This window comes from Rhodnius prolixus, unplaced genomic scaffold (genome assembly GCF_049639745.1).
Source record: "Rhodnius prolixus isolate KJV_2025 unplaced genomic scaffold, Rpr scaffold_1, whole genome shotgun sequence".
NCBI lineage: Eukaryota > Metazoa > Arthropoda > Insecta > Hemiptera > Reduviidae > Rhodnius > Rhodnius prolixus.
Window position 1 is genome coordinate 7,186,085 of NW_027411581.1, and position 19,655 is coordinate 7,205,739.

The following is a 19,655-nucleotide window of genomic DNA, read 5'->3' on the forward strand; positions in this document are numbered from 1 at the left end:
AATAATAATAAATGTACGGAAAAAAAAATTATGTCCGATCTTGGAAACGATGAATATGACATTCATACATTGATGCTAACGACCTTGCCATCTTTTAGAGCACAGCTATTCTCACCTATATAAGTTTGGAGCAATTGGAGCACATCTCAGTGAGGATTGCGTCACGCTCACAACGATCTGGTCATCGCTTTAACAGTTTTCTTATTCAACATGTACACCTTAAGTTTTTTAGTAAGTTCAATTTATTTCTAGAAGTACCTACATATTTTACATCTTTCTTTAGTTCTTTGTATGTTTAGTTGTTTATTTTGTTCTCTGAATGAGTGTTTCTGCCGGAATCGCTTGTTTTATGGTCCAATGAATACGAAAGCGATATTTTTTTAGCGTACTTTTTATCAGAGGATAAGAAACAGAGCAAACACAAATCTTGCTTTTATTAAACCTAGCGCATTTTACGTTGGAGACCAATCCCATAAAAGCTTTATCTCGTCTCTTTACCAGTCGTTTTCCCACAGTCATTTGTCTTTTCTGGTCTCCAAGTACCTCAAAACTCAGAGATATCTGCCTCAGTCTAAAAGACGTTTCTTCTACTCCTGACATAATCTCTAGAGCAGGGATGGGGAACCTTTTTTTGAGACGTGGATCAAAGTTTGTTCATTTTTTTTTTTTTAGTACAAGCTCTTGGGTCACTAGTGCCCATTTGCACAAGAGTTAAGTTTAAAAAGTGAATATTTTAAAGTGAATATTTTCAAAACTAAACATCTTTAAAATTCAATTGGCTTAACGGGTAAAATGGGACGAAACAAGTGCTGTGGAAGTCTCTTTTTACAAACATAACTGAACAAAACCTTACAAAAGTGTGAAGAAAAATCTAAATATGGTTATTTGCTTTGGGTTGTCGATTTTTTTAACAAACAAAATATTATTTTAACTTTTGCTTTATTTCATACACTACAAAAGCATTTGTCGTCATTTGCGTTTTAGAACTGTAAAAGGTTATAGATAGCATTTAAATTGCTTTTGTGTCAATGCGTGATTGAAACAAATACAGATAGAATATAAATTATCCACACAATTAGAAAATCTAAATCAACCCGCGTAAACAAACAAATAGTTGCCTAGAAATTGTGGGTCAGTTCGCCATCACTGCTCTAGAGGGTCTGAACTCATCTGCAGCAGCACTCTTGTGGAGAATTTCCCTTAACCTATCAAACGACATCAGAGGGCCCAAGGGCCAGATTAAGCCGACCTTGTCCTAAGTCAAATTTTGACCACGAGGAGAAGTGTTGTTTGCCTTTAACAGCAGTGCCTAGTTGAGATGAACTTTACCACGCATGTTGGCCTTAAATCTAGCCCTAAATTTACCAGATCAAACGCTGCAAGCGCAGCGTATGGAAGGGAAGATGTTTCTCAGAACATCCATGTCTGGACATCTACTTCGACACAAAAGCAAGCATCTCAGACAGCAAACTAACAAGGAATTTAATGCTCTAGAAATGCCATTGCTTAGTTATTTTCTCACCATTTATTTTTTGTTTTGTTTCAATTAATGACTGATTTTATTTTCTGTTTCAGATTTTATCCTTATTTCTAGTAATTGCAACACATGCACAAAACATTGAAATCCGACCGATAAGACCTGGTGAATCTGTACTAGGGCAGACGTCGCCTAAAACGGATTTAAAAGCAGCCGATTCCACGATATATTACGCTGTGCCAGTTGCATACAATCGAGTTTACCCTCCGTATTACAGCAGTTACTATTACCCCTACTACAAGAGGCCAGTCATTGGTAATAATCGATTTTTTTGTTTTTTTGTTTTTTTTTTATCTTTGTAGATTATTTGTGATTTACGAACAGGTTGGAGCCCATTAGTGTTCGCTTGCATTTCTTATGAACGTGCAAAAAACATGTCGCAGCAACGTACCATCAATTTTGAAAAATATTAGTGTGTATTTAATTTAATAATACATTTCACTTTTCCACAAACATGTTCTTGTGGTCCTTCAAAGTGCAATAGCCTAGAATTGAATTGGTGCCTAAAATGAAAGTCCATCTCGTTATTAATCAAGACAAGTGGCAGCCATCTAGCGTCCTCGCCTGTAACTAGCCGTAATCAATAGCTAGCGATGTGAGACTTCTGATAATTGGAAACCATTTTAAATAATATACAAAAGCGACTTGTTGAAAAGCCCAGAACCTTGTAAAAAAGGAGAGGTTTCTTCTTCTTCTTCTGTAGGCTGCAGCGCTGTGGTAAAAGGGCCCCCCCCTTATGTCCTAATCATATCTAAAAAAGCATGATTACACGGCAACACTGTTAAACAGTTCACAACAGAATGTTTGAGAGGATAAATCCCTCTCGTGTGAGCTCCAGCAGCTTACGCCTGTCAGCTGCTATAACAATTAGACCAATCTTAGAAACTATCAGGCTACAAATTTGTCAAAAAAAGCAGGGCTTCATTTACCAAAGAAGTGAAAACTTTGTAATTCATTCCAATTTTATCACGATAACCGAAACGGTTAGAGGCGAGGCCCGCAAAGCTAAGATGTATTGCGGTACTAGACTATATTCCCCAGTCTATACCTTTAATGGTTAATATGAGAAATTTGCAGTAAAGTATGTTTGCTAGTCGCCACAGCAGCCGAGCGGTTAGAGGCTAGACCCGCAATGCTAAGATGTATTGCGGTACTAGGCTATATTCCCGGTCTATACCTTTAATGGTCAATATGTGAAATTTATAGTAAAGTATGTTTGTTTTGTATGTAAAGTATGTATGTAGTAGCTCTGTCCGCTTAACCTAATTAGGTAGTTTTGGAAGTAAAGTCTGCCTGAAAAAATGGGCATTACTTTACCTTTTTACTTTATAATTCACAACCACAAATAAAGCATTTATTAAATACGTAATACATCATACTGTCAGATGATGAGATTAGCCTACGGCCAAAGCCTATCTAATGGCCTACAGAAGGCTTACTAACGAGTGAAAAATTTCTGATGTCATCAAGTACTTGTTTTTCACCTTTTTTTTTCTAATTAAGAAAAAACAAATGAATTCATTAAGAGAGACGTTATTGGTGCAAATTATAAATTTTCGTAACAGGCTGTGAAATTATCTCGTGTCGTTGAATTACGTAGGCAGTACTTTTCCACAGTTACAGTAGCATTTTTGTTTTCCTTACATTTGCATACTTTGCTTTTGCTTACTTGAACTAAGAAACAATAAATATTCTTTAGTTAGGTGTTATTGTCGTATAGGTTAATTTATCCTTTAGATTATATTGGGAATATTAATGACCTCTATTGGATTTCCATTTTAATATTTGTTCTTTTTAATTTTTATCTGAGGCTTACCAAGTCAATTTTGAGCTTTTACAAGAGTATGTGCTTTCGTTTCTGAGGATGTTAGTTCTAATATAATCTCAATTATCATGAATACTAGTGCTTCGAGAAGAAGAACTCACAAGTATCTTGAAAGTTTAAAAGTGACCTTTTAAGGGATCTTCTGGAGTCTGCTTGGTAGTTATAGAACGGAGTCAGTCTAGTAATCTAAGACCAAACTTTTATTACTGGTTTGAAAATACGCGTAGGAGTTGTACCTTAGTATCCAGAAAGCAATACGATACAGCTATTTATAAAAGATCGAGCCACTAATCAGGGCTCTGACTGATATGCCTAGGGCATCTAGGGGGAAATAAGAGATAGGAGCTCTTATTTCAATTTTTGTTTGATTAAAGAATAGAATCGCTCTCCTTTGATGTTGTGACGCTCTGGAATTTCCTTCAATGGGGCAATTTAAACTTTCGACTAGCCAAAATGAACCTTCGACTGAAGGAAATGACGCAGTAGATCCTTACGCGTCCCGGTGACTATGAACCCTTTGCCACATCCTTCCTCATTCAATTCTATTTCATTCTTTCATAATTTTGTTAATTAATTTAAAATTATCAACTATTAATAGCTAATCAAACAAATCACAAACTATTTTTTTTTTTAAATAATTTACATTGAAATTAGATGAATGAACGGTACACAGTAAGAACTGTATTTGAAACGAAGTTAGTGTAAATGGAATTTGGTTAAACAATTATACTAATTAGTAGCATAATTTATGAGTCATCCATTTATGTATGAAGATCTGTTAACACCTCACAGACTGTAGGAAATTTTCTGTTATTAGTAATGTTTATTTTCAACTCTAAGTAGTTTGTATATATGGATATATATATTTTTTAAAATTTTTATCTATTCCAAATACTAGAGCTGCTCGTAACCTTCAAATGATTATTCATCCATTTAATTTTATTTACTTCCTTTTTCTTAAGTTTTAACCGGAAATGCTTACTGTGAGATGGCTGTTAAGACGAAAAGTTGCTCAAACTTTATTTCCGGTATTGGTTCTTTAATTAATTAATTTGTTTTTGATTTATTGAGTTCTTTAAAGTTAGAACTTTAAATTATCATTGTACTCCTTCTATTGAAGGATGAAACTGTAATAGATGATCCTCAGCAGAGATTATTAAAGCTTATTTAGTATTCTGGCCCTTAGGGACTCTCCAGCCCTACTGGGGCTGCTTAAGATTGAAAGATCTATAACGTAAAGTAATCGCCTATTTTTTCAGGCGGGGCTTAACGTCCAACTACCAAATTAGGTGTCGTAGACGGAGGCGACTAGCAAACATACTTTACTGTAAATTTCTTGTATTAACCATAAATAAAATCCAAGGCCTAAGACTGGAAATCGAACCCAGTACCACAATGCATATTAGCTTTGCAGGTCTCGCCTCTAACCGCTCGGCTACCGTGGCGCCGAAAGATCTACTAAAAACAGCCGACAGATCAAAGTGAGCAGCCGCCATTCTGGATTAGAAACCTTACTCTAAAAATTAATTCCTGTTATCTGTTCTGTAAAACCAAACTCAGACAAGGAAATTTAGGGGATAAACCTGGCGGCTATGGAGAGATAGAGAGAGAGAGAGCAGCTAGCTTCCCGCCTCCCAAGGGACTATTCACCTATTTTAGGGATTGTGGGTATCCCGGCCTTACAAGCAGAAATATTTGATTCTATTATTTTTTGGGTTTGGCAATCCCATAGACTGACTCATGCTCATTACCATAAACATATACCGCGGTGCAAATTGAAAAAATAAATCTTCAAGGGTGATTACAAAAGAAATTTTTAAAACAATATTTTTAGCGACCATTTCTTTTAAATAAACTAAATACATTCTTTTTAAATAAATAAAAGTCTTCCTAATTTGGTAAAACTAAGAATGAAATTACAAAATTTTCATTAATTTGGAAAATAACACCCTACTTGCTCGATAATTTATGGCTTGATAATACTAATATTGGCCTAATTAGATAAAACACCTGACAGGTGCTACCTGCTTGAGCTCACGTACACTATAAACGGAAATGGGACTTCAACCACCAAAGCTATCCACCAAGTGCCCCCCCTTATATAAGAACAAAAGAAAAATAATTAAATTAAAGCTCTGTAATAAATTAATTAACTTTAATTTCAGGTTACGGCTACAAACCTTACGTCGGACTGAAAGCTTACCTTCCATATGGACTTCCTTTATATGGTTGATTAGTTCTTCTCTTTAATTTAATGCAGCTTAATTTAAGCTTATTTATTTAAAATTTGTAATTTTTAATTAATTTAAATAATTAATTTATTCGTTATTTCCTTAATCATAAAACAATAAGGACTGCTAATGTTCTCTATCATATACATGTATGTATTTATATTTTAAAAATTAAATGAATTTATATTCTCTATGCTTTTTATATAAATAATATATATTGTATAATTATTGCTATAATTAATTTTAATTGATTTCTTTAACGCTTTTTTATACAAAATTCTTTAACAAATGTATGTATTTGTATTTTAAAATTGCAATGAATTTATATTCTCTTCTTTATGTATATATACATATAATTATTGTTAAAATTAATTATAATTAATTGCTTCAAACGCTTTTTGACGTGTTCCTATTTCCTTTAATTCCTAAAACTTCAAACAGGGAACTACTTTTCTTCTTCATTTTATCTTGCGAGAATATCGGAACATGTTGATGCTCTTACTGTCATTATGATTTAAGTAGATTTCCTTTACCTAATCAATTCACCCAAGACTCCTTTTTGTTGATATAAGATGAAGGATGCACCAATTCAGCGATTTTATAACAATTGTTGAACGAACCCCAGTATGAATAGGATTATGATTCCTGAATCTGAATGATGAGTAATTCAACCCTAGATCGCGTAAAACGTTTTCTAGAGAGGGTGGAACTACTCCTTGTGCGTAGACATCACTCTTTCTACTTTAAATTTCGATGAATATAGTTTTCTCTGTGAATTGTCAGTTCTTTTGGCGCTATCTATTGTGTTAAGTTGCCAGAATAGAATAGATCGGGTACCGCAACATCCACGATCTAAAGTGATCTGACTGTTTGGTTGTGCCGTATGGTTCCGGCTATATTTGGTTTACACTTTCTTGGCGGATTGTGTTTTGACCGTCTGTTATTAAGAGATTAGTGGGGTATTTACAGGGCCGGATTTTCCTAGGCTTCAGCCAAGATCAAGAGGGGCCTACATTCAAATTGTTAGCAAAATTAAAATTACACTATTCTAAAAACAGTACCAATAACAACATGTTTCATTTACTCGTATCAAATTGACATACACAGTGGGGATGTATTTTATTATCTCTTATGAAATTTACAAACTTATAAATGGGAGGTGAAAGGGCCTCATAAGTGGAATAGCCTATGGCCTCTTTTCATCTAAATCCGGCCCTGAGTATTTATAATATTAAGGGCTACTACCTTTTGGCGTCACTGATGCAACTGTCTAGATAATCTCTCACCGAGAGTTGCTCTTTGCTTCCTAAAATTACACTATAAACGATTTTAGAAACGTTATGAGTCTGCAGGATTCGATTTTCGCCAACAGTCTGCTCTCTTAGCGTCATAATGTAGAAAACATCTTGGTCTTTACAGTATCCATGGTAAATACTTCAGGCTATTTGATCCATTGAACTAATAATAACTGTTTAATATCACGCAGAAGATTGGTTACGCCAAAGCTAATGGTGGTAACAACGAAGAAGAACTACTAATGTCTGAAAAGCCTCCTATTCCCAGCCAAGAGCTTAAGTTCGGAATCCCCTTGCTCACAGACATACAGGATAGTTATCCTGAAGGTTATCACTTACTGCTTCTCTTCAAACTCGATAATATTCAATTCACATTAATATTACATAGATGCTTTCAGCGTTTAGTTCAGTTATAAACGACTCATGAAGAAAAGCCTACAAATGGCCTAAAACGAATTTTCCTAGCATAACTTTTCCAATAAGTGTTAAATGTTTAGTAACACGCTAAAGTAATTTTTTCGGCAAATCAAAGAAAACTTGAAAGAACCCTTCTAGAACGTCTCCTTTTCCTTTCAGGTCACTTTCTTAAAGTTTGAGATTTTAGCGATTCATTTAATCATCATTGAAAGCATAAACAATTTCCCTGAAGTTTTCATATAAACAAGATATCAAGCGAAATAGAAATCTTGAGAAATTTAAGCTGAAAATAAATGAGAAGTACTTCTAAGTACAGTAAATGTTCTCCATGAGCGTAGTGAGTGCCAAAGGCTAATCTTCTTCACTGAGCTTCTTTCCTTTTACATCTAATATCAAGTCAAGTAGGACTTCCACTCACTCTTCAAATTCAAACCTGTCAGCTGAGCAGGTATTAAAACTTACAACAAACCAAGACGATAAAACTACTTCAATTATTTAACAAACCATTGCTTTCATTTCCACTGAATAGAAGCTATGATATTAACAGCAGCTAGTCACGAAAATGACCTTCAAGAGAAAGAAAGAAAACTACAGTTAGACGGTTTGCGTAAATATCATTTCTGGACACTTTCTTGACCAATTTAAAAAAAAAATAAGAAATACAAAAAAGTGACACAACATCCTGAACTGGCAGTCATTGATTTTGTCACTGAGCACACATCCTTTTAATGTAATCAATCATTTAATTATGACATCTTACTTCCGTAATTAAATGTAATTATGATTTTCGTTGTTTACAAGGCACTTTTAACAAGAAACTGTACTTTCTCCAAAATTTTTATAGCCCTTTAATGAAAACATTCAACATCGCAAAGTGAAAATTACAAAAAAAAAATAGCAATCACCTAATAACTCCTACAAAAATGCTGCTAGGAAGTGGGAATTCTGCACAATTGTAGAGGTAAACTAGTACTAAGATTGTATAGATTTTAGAAGTGATTACACCAGAAGGACAAGAGATACAGCAGTTCGAAATTTGAAGGATATGTAAAACTCAAAAACTTTATCGCCTATAATTCCTACAAAAATAGTGCTAGGAAGTGGGAATTCTGCACAATTTTAGAGGTAAACTAATACTAAAATTGTATAGATCTTCGCAGGGATTACACCAAAAAGACGAGAGATACAGCATTTCGAAATTTGAAGGATATCTAAAACTCAAAAACTTTATCGCCTTATAACTCCTAGAAAAATAGTGCTAGGAAGTGGGAATTCTGCCCAATCGTAGAGGTAAACTAGTACTATGATTGTATAGATTTTCGCAGTGATTACACCAGAAGGACAAGAGATACAGCCGTTCGAAATTTGAAGGATATGTAAAACTCAAAAACTTTATCGCCTTATAACTCCTAGAAAAATACTGCTAGGAAGTGGGAATTCTGCACAATTGTAGAGGTAAACTAGGGGATACAATAAATGTGCATGCTACAATGGGCACAATATCGATAAAAATCGCTGCAAAAATTGTTCGAATTATTCATACAAGGATGTGGATAAGAATTGCGGCAAATTTTTAGCTTTTTTTTGCTACAATTGTTTGTGCAATTTATCTTAATGTCACAATGGAGGTTTTTTTTTTAAACAAATTTAATTAGCGATAATTTTAAATTATAATGGTTACTTTTCTTTTTGTTCCTTCTACAAAAATACATACGAGTAAATTAATTATTGGATATCAGTAAAAAGCCGGTTACGCAACGTCCTAGTTTTCTGCATTTACACCCACCCCTTGGTTCGTCGAAAAAATCCATATGGTATTGAAGTTCAGTAAATGCACAACTTTTCCTGAAATTGGGTGGTCTTATTGATTCATTAATGTTTGAAAAAATACAGTTGAAAATTTTAACTGAAATCGTCGAAAACGAATATTTTATAGATTGAAGTATAAATTTTAACTAGATGCTCTGGGTTAAGTAAATTCTTTGGAAATTTAATGCTTTTTCGTTTGTATAAGCAGATTTGTTGTAGGATAAAGGATAGAAAGTTTACGGCCGTTTTTATGGTGAAAGACGCGAATATCGACGGAAAAGTTAAAAATGCAAATATCTTGGACACTATTAAGAATCGAGCCATAGTGAATAGAATATTTTTTGTTGCATTTGAGCTGCTGAATCACCTCCTGAAGTTTCGAAATCTCTCCTCTGTGTACTCCCTGTAGTTTCTTGTTACTTTTTTACTCACACATTGTAAGCTTGTGGTGACTAAGAAAAGGAGAATTAAAAATTAGGAGCAGAAGGTGGAAAAAAATGAAATAAAAAATTACATTCTACCAATGATTCTGTAATTGCATCAGTTTTATTGGGCCTTAAGTATTGTTAAAATCTGTCAGTTTATTTGTCACAGTCAAAGACAGATCTCAGCTACAGATTAACCATACCATGGAAACTGCTAAACAGATATACTTCCCTTTGGCCTTGATAAACTTTATGAAATTGTTGAAACGATGAGAAAAATAACATTTTTTTTGCTTTGTTATTCCAGCTGAACTATTCAGCGTTTTGTATCTTTTAATAATTGAATTCAATGCGCTTTAATCCGAAACCAATATTTTTTTATAGTTTTTTTTTTTTTAAACATCGTTACAACTTCATTTATTTCCTAGCATTTTCGTATGGGGGTAAAAAAAATCTGGCATGATTTGGTTCTGTCACGGGAATAACTTTTATTATTATTTTAAACGTTTTCTTTAACATTGCATTTTTACTAATGTGATGTCTGAGACTGTCGTGACATCTATTATCATGAAAAGAATTCCTTACAAAAGTGTTTTGGTTTCTGAATGCTCGGTCTGTGTAAGCTGATTCGTTCAAGTGATTCACTCTTCCAGTCAAGTGATTCACACTTTCAGACAAGTGATTCACACTTTCAGACAAGTGATTCACACTTTCAGACAAGTGATTCACACTTGGTCAAATGATTTTTCTGCAAATTCGCAATTTTAACAATATATTCTAAATTTTACTAATTTTTTCGCAGTTAATAACGCCGTACCAATTGGTGAAATAACACTTTAGCCACTCTGTACTAATATTTATTTCACATTAAGTCCGTTACAAGCATGTTTATGACAGATGAAGAGATTTCGACTTCATTTATATTATCATCACACACACACACATATGCTTCGTAGAATGTACATTAAACTGATTATTCTACATCTGATGATGGATAAAAGTCAGAAGTCAGTCAGCGATTTCAATAAACAAGCGACGAATAAAATCAAAGATAATAATTTGGATGGAATAAAGTATAATGCCAATTTCAGTCATTAAAATCATTCAGTAATGACTGAAATAGGCATTATTCTTTCTTCAGTCACCTCCAATAATGATAGGTTTAATGAAATTAGCTTAAATGATGGCAGCCCTTGTTGACCAGTCATTAAAGATATTATTTCTTAGATATTATATCTTGAGCTTTGGTAAATTTATAAATAAAAAATGTTTACGCCAACGTAATTTTAGATTAATTAAGATTTTTAATTAGTACACATTTTGCTGAAATTATTACACACAATTTGATTAAGAACATTATATTGTACATACTAAAATATTAAGGTGATTAACGTCTTTCTGAATGTTTAAATAATTTTCCAGCTCTGCTATAGAAACTATCGGTAGATCTAAATTCAGTAATAAGAAAGCAAAAAGGTTGAAAATTATTGTACGCTAGATTGCCATATAATTACCTGTATTAATTATTAATTACCTCACGTATTAATTTTTTTTTTATTACATTGTCTAAATACGTACTTCACGGTCAGTTCATTCAGATTATACTGTCATTGACACCTATATTAAAAATATTTCTATTAATTTAAATAAATTAATGTATTAAATATTAGTTAATAATGGATTATTTTTCTTTTTTTTTAAATATAGATTAAATTTTCTTTATAGATGCGTGCATTCGCGTTTTTTTTTTTAAATTAATTTTGAATTAATAATTAATTAATTTTTTTGATGAGAAAAAAGTAAAAAAATAAAAAATAAATGGATAATTTCAAATTCTGGGTAAATGAGATTTAAAACCCTGGAGGTTTTTCTGTTCAGCAGGTGCTACTGTCATCCTCGTTCCTTAATTAATTCGACCGGATGGACCAAAAATAAAGCCAACTTTAAAGAAAAAGTAGTGGAGTAGTTTTCTTAAAAACTCTATATGTCCGGCTGGCTGTTTTAGTATAAAACATTTTTGACGCGTTGACTAGGGAAATATCAAAATCGAATTTTTGGTAACTTCCTATTTTCTAGTTAACAATGGATACATAAACTCACATACATGCCAATTTGTAAAATCCGTTTTTTTTCCATATTGAGTCAATTTGCGGCTCAAAGTGTATGTTTCCAGTGATGACTCAAAAGAAAATGGACGATCGAAAATAAAATATTGAAAAAATTGTCACGAATAAAATTAAGAATGGAATCGGCAGATCAGAACGAGCTAGCTGCCTTTAGATTCTTTTTGGAGCTTTTTTGGAGTGCACAGTCCAGTGGAGGACAATGTTGTCCGGAAGGAAAAGCAACTTCCGTTCAGGAGACGACAGAACCCTTAGATTGCTTCTTGAGCCACTCTGTATGCTGACACTTTAATTATGAATAATAATAATGATTTTTTTTTATGGAGGGGGGGAAAATGCATTATGCATCATCGTGGGGAAATGCCCACGGTATGTGGGGACCCTCACCCACTTTGAGAGAGGAGAAACCCACCTTGGAACCACTTGCGCATTACTTCAAGGTGGTGCCTCATAATAGCTCATACGAGCTCCTACCGGCCTTTATACGATCCTTTATTATGACAGGAGCAGTCGGAAGTCCAGCTCCTGTTCCTTTCTTTTTAATATTACCATGACAAAGGTAACCACCCGGTCCCAGCCGGCTCTGTGGGAGAGAGCATAATCCCTACTATGTTCTCGGGCGTCATTCTCCTGATCTCTTTCTCCAAGCTCTCTCCCTCCGGCACCCATCTATCACACAGAAAAGATGTGTGATGGGCGTCATCGAGGTCAGAGTCTCCGAAGATACATGACGGGTCTCCAACTTTCCCCATCCTATACAGGTACGAGGTGAAACACCCGTGCCCTGTGAGGAATGGGTGAGGTAGAAGTCGACCTCGCCATGCTTTCTTCCGGCCCACTCAGAAGGGTTGTCAGTAAGCCGAGCAGTCCATCTGCCTCGGGTGTCCGTCCACCACCTCTCTTGCCAGGACTGAATTGAGTGATCTCTGGCCACTACCTTCGCCTCCGATCTTCCGAGAACTTCCCTTAGATCGTAAGCTATCTTTCGTTCTTGGGCCATCAAATCGATGGGAATCACTCCAGCCACCACCAGTGCTGCAGGCTCCGAGACCGTTCGATGATAATAATAATAATAACAATAATAATAATAATAAAGTAACGAGAGGGGTTAGCTGAGTGAATAACTTATTGAACTTCCACGCTGAGACACCAGGTTCGAATCCAGCTACTGGCCCTTAAATTTATTATTTCTAGCAGCTTCTTATAACCCGCTACCCCGCGTCTTGACCGTAACGAGAGAACAATTTACGTAGACCGACCGAGCACTGAAAGAAGCTGCTGTTAATGGCTTTCGATGTTGAAGCGCCTTAAATAAAAATAAGTGGAAATGAGATAAGCTAAATGGTTAGTGCACTGGATTCCCAATAGCACCATATCCAATGAACGATAATCTACGTACGTCTTATGTTCCCTGCAGCGTTAATACAGTATGCCCTACTTGAAAGACTAAAAAGCCAGCTTAGTTGAGCTTACTAAAGTCGAACCGAACACGCTCTATACTGGATCCCACGAATCACAAAAATTCCTTGGATAAAAGTTACCTCAAATCTTTCTGTACTAGCTTAAGACATTAAAGAACTTTGGCAATTCTGAAGGTTCAAGTTGGTGTGAGTTTAAATCCAGATTACATTTTTTGTTTTCTGTTATTAATATTTGTTTTTAAATTATCTAATTGCATCTGTATTCATATAAACAATTATTAATTAGTTCCCATGTTGAAGCAATACCTAGGAAGGCCTAGCAGAGGAATTATGACAAGGTGATTGTAGGTGACATTGTGAAGAACTACCACTGGTGGACATTCGCGATGCGGTGTATTATTGCATAATGTCCGAGGAGTTACGTCCTTGTCGTTTTGGTTTGGAACGCCGCTACTTCTTCACACCCCTCTTCTTACATTGTTCAGATGCCACTCACTCTCTCTCACTCTTGGTTACACACACATTAATACAAACATAAACATATATATATAAAGGCGTGAAGATCCAATCAAACATATTGCAGTAGCAATTTGGTTTTTGCCATAAACCAAACACACCAACCAGCCTTTTTATTGTTAACAGACAGCGATGGCTTTCAAATTATTTTATGTAAGTAGATTATATTTTTTGGTATTTTCCTAGTTTTATTATGCAGTTTCCATTTAAATTCTTTTAGGGGCTAGTTTTGAGTTCTTAAGTATTGCAGCAAGAATCCCAAAATTATCCCCTCAACCACCTTCAGCTGCAACAACTCAGGCTGACCCTATTTTCTTCTTACTCGATGCCAAATTCCAAGATCCGCTGCAAAATCCCGTTCTCACATTATGCTCAAGGCACTCTAAGCTCGTTTCAGTGATTCTATGACTGTTTTTCACAGAAACCGCTTTCAGACTTCAGAAATAGTTCACTAAAATGTTCATCACCCTTAAGTTCTACTAGTCTATGCTTCACTATAGAATTCTATATCGGCTCCTTTATCTTAAAGACAAGACCACCTCATAATGCAGGGTGTGTTTTCCAGATTAAAGCGCTTCAGCAACTGGAATTACTTCGGGTAGTACTCCTAGGGTAGTACTCCTAGCTATTGGATATCTGCTTAAAACTGCATAGTATTAATTAGAACATGGAGCTGTTCAAAAAGGCTCTGTAGCCTGAAGAGGCTTAGTGCTTAGACTTAGGAGATATCCTTCCTTTTTACATGGTCCACCTTATCAGCCAATCTTTTTTGGCGTATATTCTTCTCTGGTCGCCAAGTCGGAGATGCTCTTGTCGCGATGGACAGCGATGGCTACATAATCAGACAGTTTCCTACCAAAGTCTGAAAACCACTTGGTGATGTTTTCTGTGCTTGCAGAGCTTTATGAAAAGCTATAAATTTTAAGGCTAGGTTTGCTAGAATTTGAGTCCATTCCCGAGGATATCGGACAGAATCAAATTTAACACTCTAAAGTTCATTTATTGGAGAGGGATTTTTTTTTATTATTATTATTATTATCAACAACTGCCTGTCTACAGATGACGAAAAATCTTTAGCGACGTCATAGATTGCATAAAACAAAAGCAAAATAATTAGAGTGGTTACTATTATGAATTTTGAGACGCCACGGTAGCCGAGTGGTTAGAGACGAGACCTTTAAAGCTAATATGTATTGTGGTACTGGGTTCGGTGCCCGGTCTTGGGCCTTGGATTTTATTTAATGGTTAATATTAAAGAAATTTATAGTAAAGTATGTTTGCTAGTCGCCTCCGTCCATGACACCTAATTGGTAGTTGGATGTAAAGCCCGCCTGAAAAAAATAGGCAAATACTCGTACTTTACTTTATTATGAAGTATGAAAACTCTTGCTGCCTTCGAAACAGTCTTTTGTTAGTCCTTGTTAGCTTTTTAGACTTCCAGAAAATGGACTGAATTTGGATGATAGTATCATAACATAAAGAAATCTAATTAATTGGAAAAGCCTTGGTTTTCCAGGGTTCAGAAACCCTAGTCATTTAGGGTATCATTTAATCATGTAATTCAGTGTCTAACAATTGCTTTAATTAATCTTCTATCAACATCTTTAAACAATCAAATTGATCTTTGTTCACTAACAGGCATTGCTCTCAGTAGCAGCCTTGTTGACCATTAGTTTGGCCGCTCCTTCACCAAAAGAAAAAGAAGCACTAGAACCGAAAGAAGATCTGAAAACTGACGCTACATATGGATTTGGATATGCGTATCCATTTTATGGATATGGTGGATACTATCCATATTATGGATATGGTTATGGATTAGGATATGGATACGGTTACGGTAAATAAGCTATTTGTTTTACATGATTATTTATTATTATTAATTTTTAAAAATTGTATCAACATTTTTTTTACCAGTATTCCTGGTTTATTTTTTAAAAGCGGAATTCTGGAAATATTAAATTTAAAGTCAGAGTTTAAAGAGAACATTTCTTGCTAATGGAATTGTTAACTATTCCTGTACAAAGTGATAACAAAATGGGAGACTTAAACGCAAATCCAACGGTGGATTCTTTGGCCAATGAAAAAGAGGTCTTCAGAGACCTTCATGAGAATCTGATGTCTGATCTGAACACTCACCTTACTTACTATAAATAAAATGGCACCCATTAAGGCAAACTAATTTAAAAAGCAAAAAATAAAATTTAAATTTAATATCTGAATTAATTTATTTTTTTCTTTATTTTTTGAGGTGGTGGATTCATAAGGAGTTTTTACTAAGAACATTAAGTATAACTATACTTAACATCGTTTTTTTATTTTTATCAGTTTGTTTTTGGTTTTGAGTTCAAAATTGAGTACAAATTAAATAACAAGTAACGAGTTAGCTAAAATTGAAACAGCAAAATGTAACTACAAAATGTCTATTAAAATAAATAAAAACTATGTAAGATTTCATCAATAAAAGGTTAAGAAAATAAATAAATAAAAGAAAATTAATTCAACCTTCAAATTCTTAATGAATTATTAAAAACTAAAAGAAAGATAACTAACGATTGAATCACTATCAAAAATTTAAAATATTCTAATTAGCAATTTCTGATCACGACATGACTTTAGAAATGGGATTTTTCTAGCTATTTTACAATTTTAATGTAGCTATCCTTTAGAAGATATTTATAAAATACAAGTGATAATAAATTAAAAGAATTTATGGAAAAAAAATTTAGGTTAATGTTAACTTGCAGGTGGGCTGTTTAGCCAATTAGAAGCCTTTAAATTTTTTAAATTACTACATGGTGGTTCTGTTGGGAATTTTAACCCACCAAGTGGGGTCTCAATGAGTTAATTTCTCCCCATACAGATTTTTTTTTTTTCTATTAAAACTTAATATTTTTCATTAAGTTTTTGTCAAACTAAATTTGAGACTTTCGGCGATGGAAAGAAGATAGGTTGGTGACATCCTGCAAGTAATTATCCTTGATTTAGGTACTAGTATACCAGGCGCCACGGTAGCCGGGCGGTTAGAGGCGAGACCCGCAAAGCTAAGATGTATTGCGGTGCTAGGCTATATTCCCAGTCTATACCTTTAAGGTTAATATGAGAAATTTATAGTAAAGTATGTTTGCTAGGCGCCACGATGGCCGAGCGGTTAGAGGCTAGACCCGCAAAGCTAAGATGTATTGCGGTACTAGGCTATATTCCCAGTCTATACCTTTAACGGTTAATATGAGAAATTTATAGTAGTCGCCATGGTAGCCGAGCGATTAGTGGCTAGACCCGCAAAGCTAAGATGTATTGCGGTACTAGGCTATATTCCCAGTCTATACCTTTAATGGTTAATATGAGAAATTTACAGTAAAGTATGTTTGTTAGTAGCCACGGTAGCCGAGCGGTTAGAGGCTAGACCCGCAATGCTAAGATGTATTGCGGTACTAGGCTATATTCCCAGCCTATACCTTTAATGGTTAATAAGAGAAATTTACAGGAAAGTATGTTTGCTAGTCGCCTCCGTCCACGACACCTAATTTGGTAGTTGGACGTTAAGCCCAGCCTAAAAAAAATAGGCGAGTACTTTACTTTACTAGAATACCTGGAAAGTTTGTGCATTCGGGTTTCCTTCATAGCATCAAGTCCCACCTTTTGCTTATTTGTAGTGTTTTCCCACAATGGGACACTCTGCTTGCTTTGATTTGCTTAAAATGAGAGCAGCTATTGTTGGTACTCTAAGAATAAATAAAGAAGTGAAAGGTTCAACAGACGGGAGTTGCATAATTGGCTATTCAAAAGATACTGTGCTTCTTATTTACGAAACACAAAAAGACAGAAAAACCTATCGTTTCAACCCAAAATGAAAACTAAAGCGTTTTCTTTAGTTTTTAAGACAAACCCTTGACTTACACGCACTAATTATTTTATTGTTTTCAGAGGGTTTTCCCCAAAAAACTCCCTGGTGAAAAGTCAATTTAAAAAACTCTGTATCAGGTACAAATACTTCCTAGAAAAAGAAAAACAAATTCTGTATAGCCAATCACGTTAATCGTGTTAACCATTTCCTAATAACAATATTACTCAACGATGTATTTAACATAATCAGACACTTGACAAGAATAAGAATCGTGCGCCATACTAAAACTAACAATAACCATGTAGTAACCATTTCCGTTTTCCATCACACTTCCTTTACGTCATTTTCCAAGAGTTAATTTCTATGTTTGAATCGTGTTATACGGGGGGTACGCATGAGCAGAGTTAAAACTATTAATAAACAATAAACAAAAAATAGCGTCACACCGGACATAATGCCAAATCTGTTTGTGGCATGAATAGAAAGAAATGAAATTATGTAAATAGTGATACCCACATACTCGCTTATTGGGTGTATGTATAAAAATAGGGTATGATTTGTCCTGGTTACGTGATAACCAGATTCAAGGCCTTGATAGTATAAATTCAAATCAACTAGCTAGCGGCTTGTTTGCAACGCTGAACATGTTACAGCAAAAGTTGAAAAGGAAGGTCACGTGACCAAACTGTGGACGGTCACGTGCGAATACCGTTAGTTTGGTGACGACAACTAATTAATGCCTCTTTCATTGCAATTTTTAATTTTTTTTTTGTTTTTTTTTTCTTGAAACTCGATAATTTTTACTTAAAGTTGACTATAATCTTAACTTTCTTCTTGCAACCACATCCTACTGCGAAAACTGACTGAAATTATTATTTTAGTTTCAAATACGATACAGTTCTTATTCCCATAGGAGAACTAGCCACTTCTTCAGGGCCCTTTGCACGAACAACACGAAAAAAGGTCTTATACTTTCATGACAATCACTCACTATGCGTAACGTAGAATCTACAGCGGAAGTTGATGTGCGCTACTGTTTGGCTTGAGGAATTGTTAAACCATTTCCACCCGCGGGATAAAGAACAGTTTAATTTCAGTTTAGTACCATCAACCGCACAGACCGTACAACAAACCCTCACACTATGGGAAGGAAAATGGGCTTATTTTGGCTCCATCCTTTCCCAGAACACATCTTACCTTATCTGAATGGGTAGTGAATACCCTCGAGTCAGTGGTACCCAAATTGTGGGACATGGGGCCGCCGTAACTTCCGCCTTGAATGTTACTTTTTAAGCACAAAACTTTGTCCCAAAAATTTATTCCATTGGCAATGCCGTTGCTTGAATTAAGCTTCACTCTGTAACGAACAAATAAAGAATACATTTTTATTTCCTCTTTCTAAAAGGCGAGGGAAGTATTGTGATCACTAATCGATTAAATCACTTTTGAGATCCCTTGAGTACATAGAAAAAGGTATTTTTTTTCTTTACAAAGGTGTTTTTACAAAACCCTTCAATAACGGTAAAACGCCAGTCGCTAAAACTTGATATTTGGATTCAGTCCCACCTGGAAACCTGACGGTAACTTAGCAACCTAAATCCTTCCAACGGAAGTTATTATTAAAAGTAATTTTCATCTTTTTAAAGAATTTCACAGTTGTAGTTTTTAGTAGCTTTTAACTACGTGTAACTAATAATAATAATTATTAATAGTAATCAATAATAATATTTTTAATCAAAATAAATAATAATAAATTATTAATTTATGTTTGATATTGTTGCAGGATATCCAAAATACTACTATGGCGGCTATCCTTACTACTACTGAAGAGGAACAGCTGATTCTTGAATACTTTTTAAAATTTAAATTAAATTACTTTGGAATTTGTACTGTTTTCTGTGAAAATAAATGTGTTTTCTTTTAAATGCTTTTATTAATCTTTTACCTTTATCTAATTTATTTACTTGAGTTTCATTTTTATTTTTATTTATTTATTTTATTTATTTTTTTTGTAAAAATAAAATATTAGGTATTAACATCCAAACCACTTTCTTCTAGTAGGTAAGGGACGTCTACTGGATTCCGACGCGGAGATCCAGGGTTCGAATCCAGCTGCTAGCCCTTAGATTTTCTCTTCGTAGAGACTTTTTTAATTTGGGGATTAGAGCGATAAGTAAGTTCTCGACTTATTCATCATTGGCTCTTCACAACC

The 19,655-nt window shown here is 34.5% G+C and overlaps 2 protein-coding genes across 3 annotated transcripts; both read left to right on the plus strand.

The window, feature by feature from the left end:
* The first annotated feature begins 75 nt into the window (after positions 1-75).
* LOC141453487 (uncharacterized) lies at positions 76-5,958 on the plus strand. The gene is made up of 3 exons (XM_074126814.1): positions 76-231; positions 1,576-1,792; positions 5,528-5,958. The coding sequence occupies exons 1-3, from the start codon at positions 211-213 to the stop codon at positions 5,593-5,595; spliced, it is 306 nt and encodes a 101-aa protein (XP_073982915.1). The 5' UTR covers positions 76-210; the 3' UTR covers positions 5,596-5,958.
* Positions 5,959-13,597: 7,639 nt separating this feature from the next.
* LOC141451270 (uncharacterized) lies at positions 13,598-19,368 on the plus strand. 2 transcript variants are annotated; one of them, XM_074122533.1, is made up of 3 exons: positions 13,598-13,752; positions 15,238-15,436; positions 19,227-19,368. In XM_074122533.1, exons 1-3 carry the CDS (start codon positions 13,732-13,734, stop codon positions 19,268-19,270), a joined length of 264 nt encoding a protein of 87 aa, XP_073978634.1. In that variant the 5' UTR covers positions 13,598-13,731; the 3' UTR covers positions 19,271-19,368. The 2 variants fall into 2 exon arrangements, with proteins under 2 accessions (XP_073978634.1, XP_073978641.1); XM_074122540.1 differs by lacking the exon at positions 19,227-19,368 and adding an exon at positions 15,848-16,091.
* Positions 19,369-19,655: the final 287 nt, after the last annotated feature.

What these genes read in the sequence shown, in the direction of transcription:
- LOC141453487 (XM_074126814.1), top strand. Translation starts at nt 211, where the DNA reads ATGTACACCTTAAGTTTTTTA. An exon ending in TGTACACCTTAAGTTTTTTA is followed by an intron (nt 232 to 1,575) that starts GTAAGTTCAATT and finishes TTTCTGTTTCAG; the next exon opens with ATTTTATCCTTATTTCTAGT. An exon ending in CTACAAGAGGCCAGTCATTG is followed by an intron (nt 1,793 to 5,527) that starts GTAATAATCGAT and finishes CTTTAATTTCAG; the next exon opens with GTTACGGCTACAAACCTTAC.
- LOC141451270 (XM_074122533.1), top strand. Translation starts at nt 13,732, where the DNA reads ATGGCTTTCAAATTATTTTAT. An exon ending in TGGCTTTCAAATTATTTTAT is followed by an intron (nt 13,753 to 15,237) that starts GTAAGTAGATTA and finishes GTTCACTAACAG; the next exon opens with GCATTGCTCTCAGTAGCAGC. An exon ending in AGGATATGGATACGGTTACG is followed by an intron (nt 15,437 to 19,226) that starts GTAAATAAGCTA and finishes ATATTGTTGCAG; the next exon opens with GATATCCAAAATACTACTAT.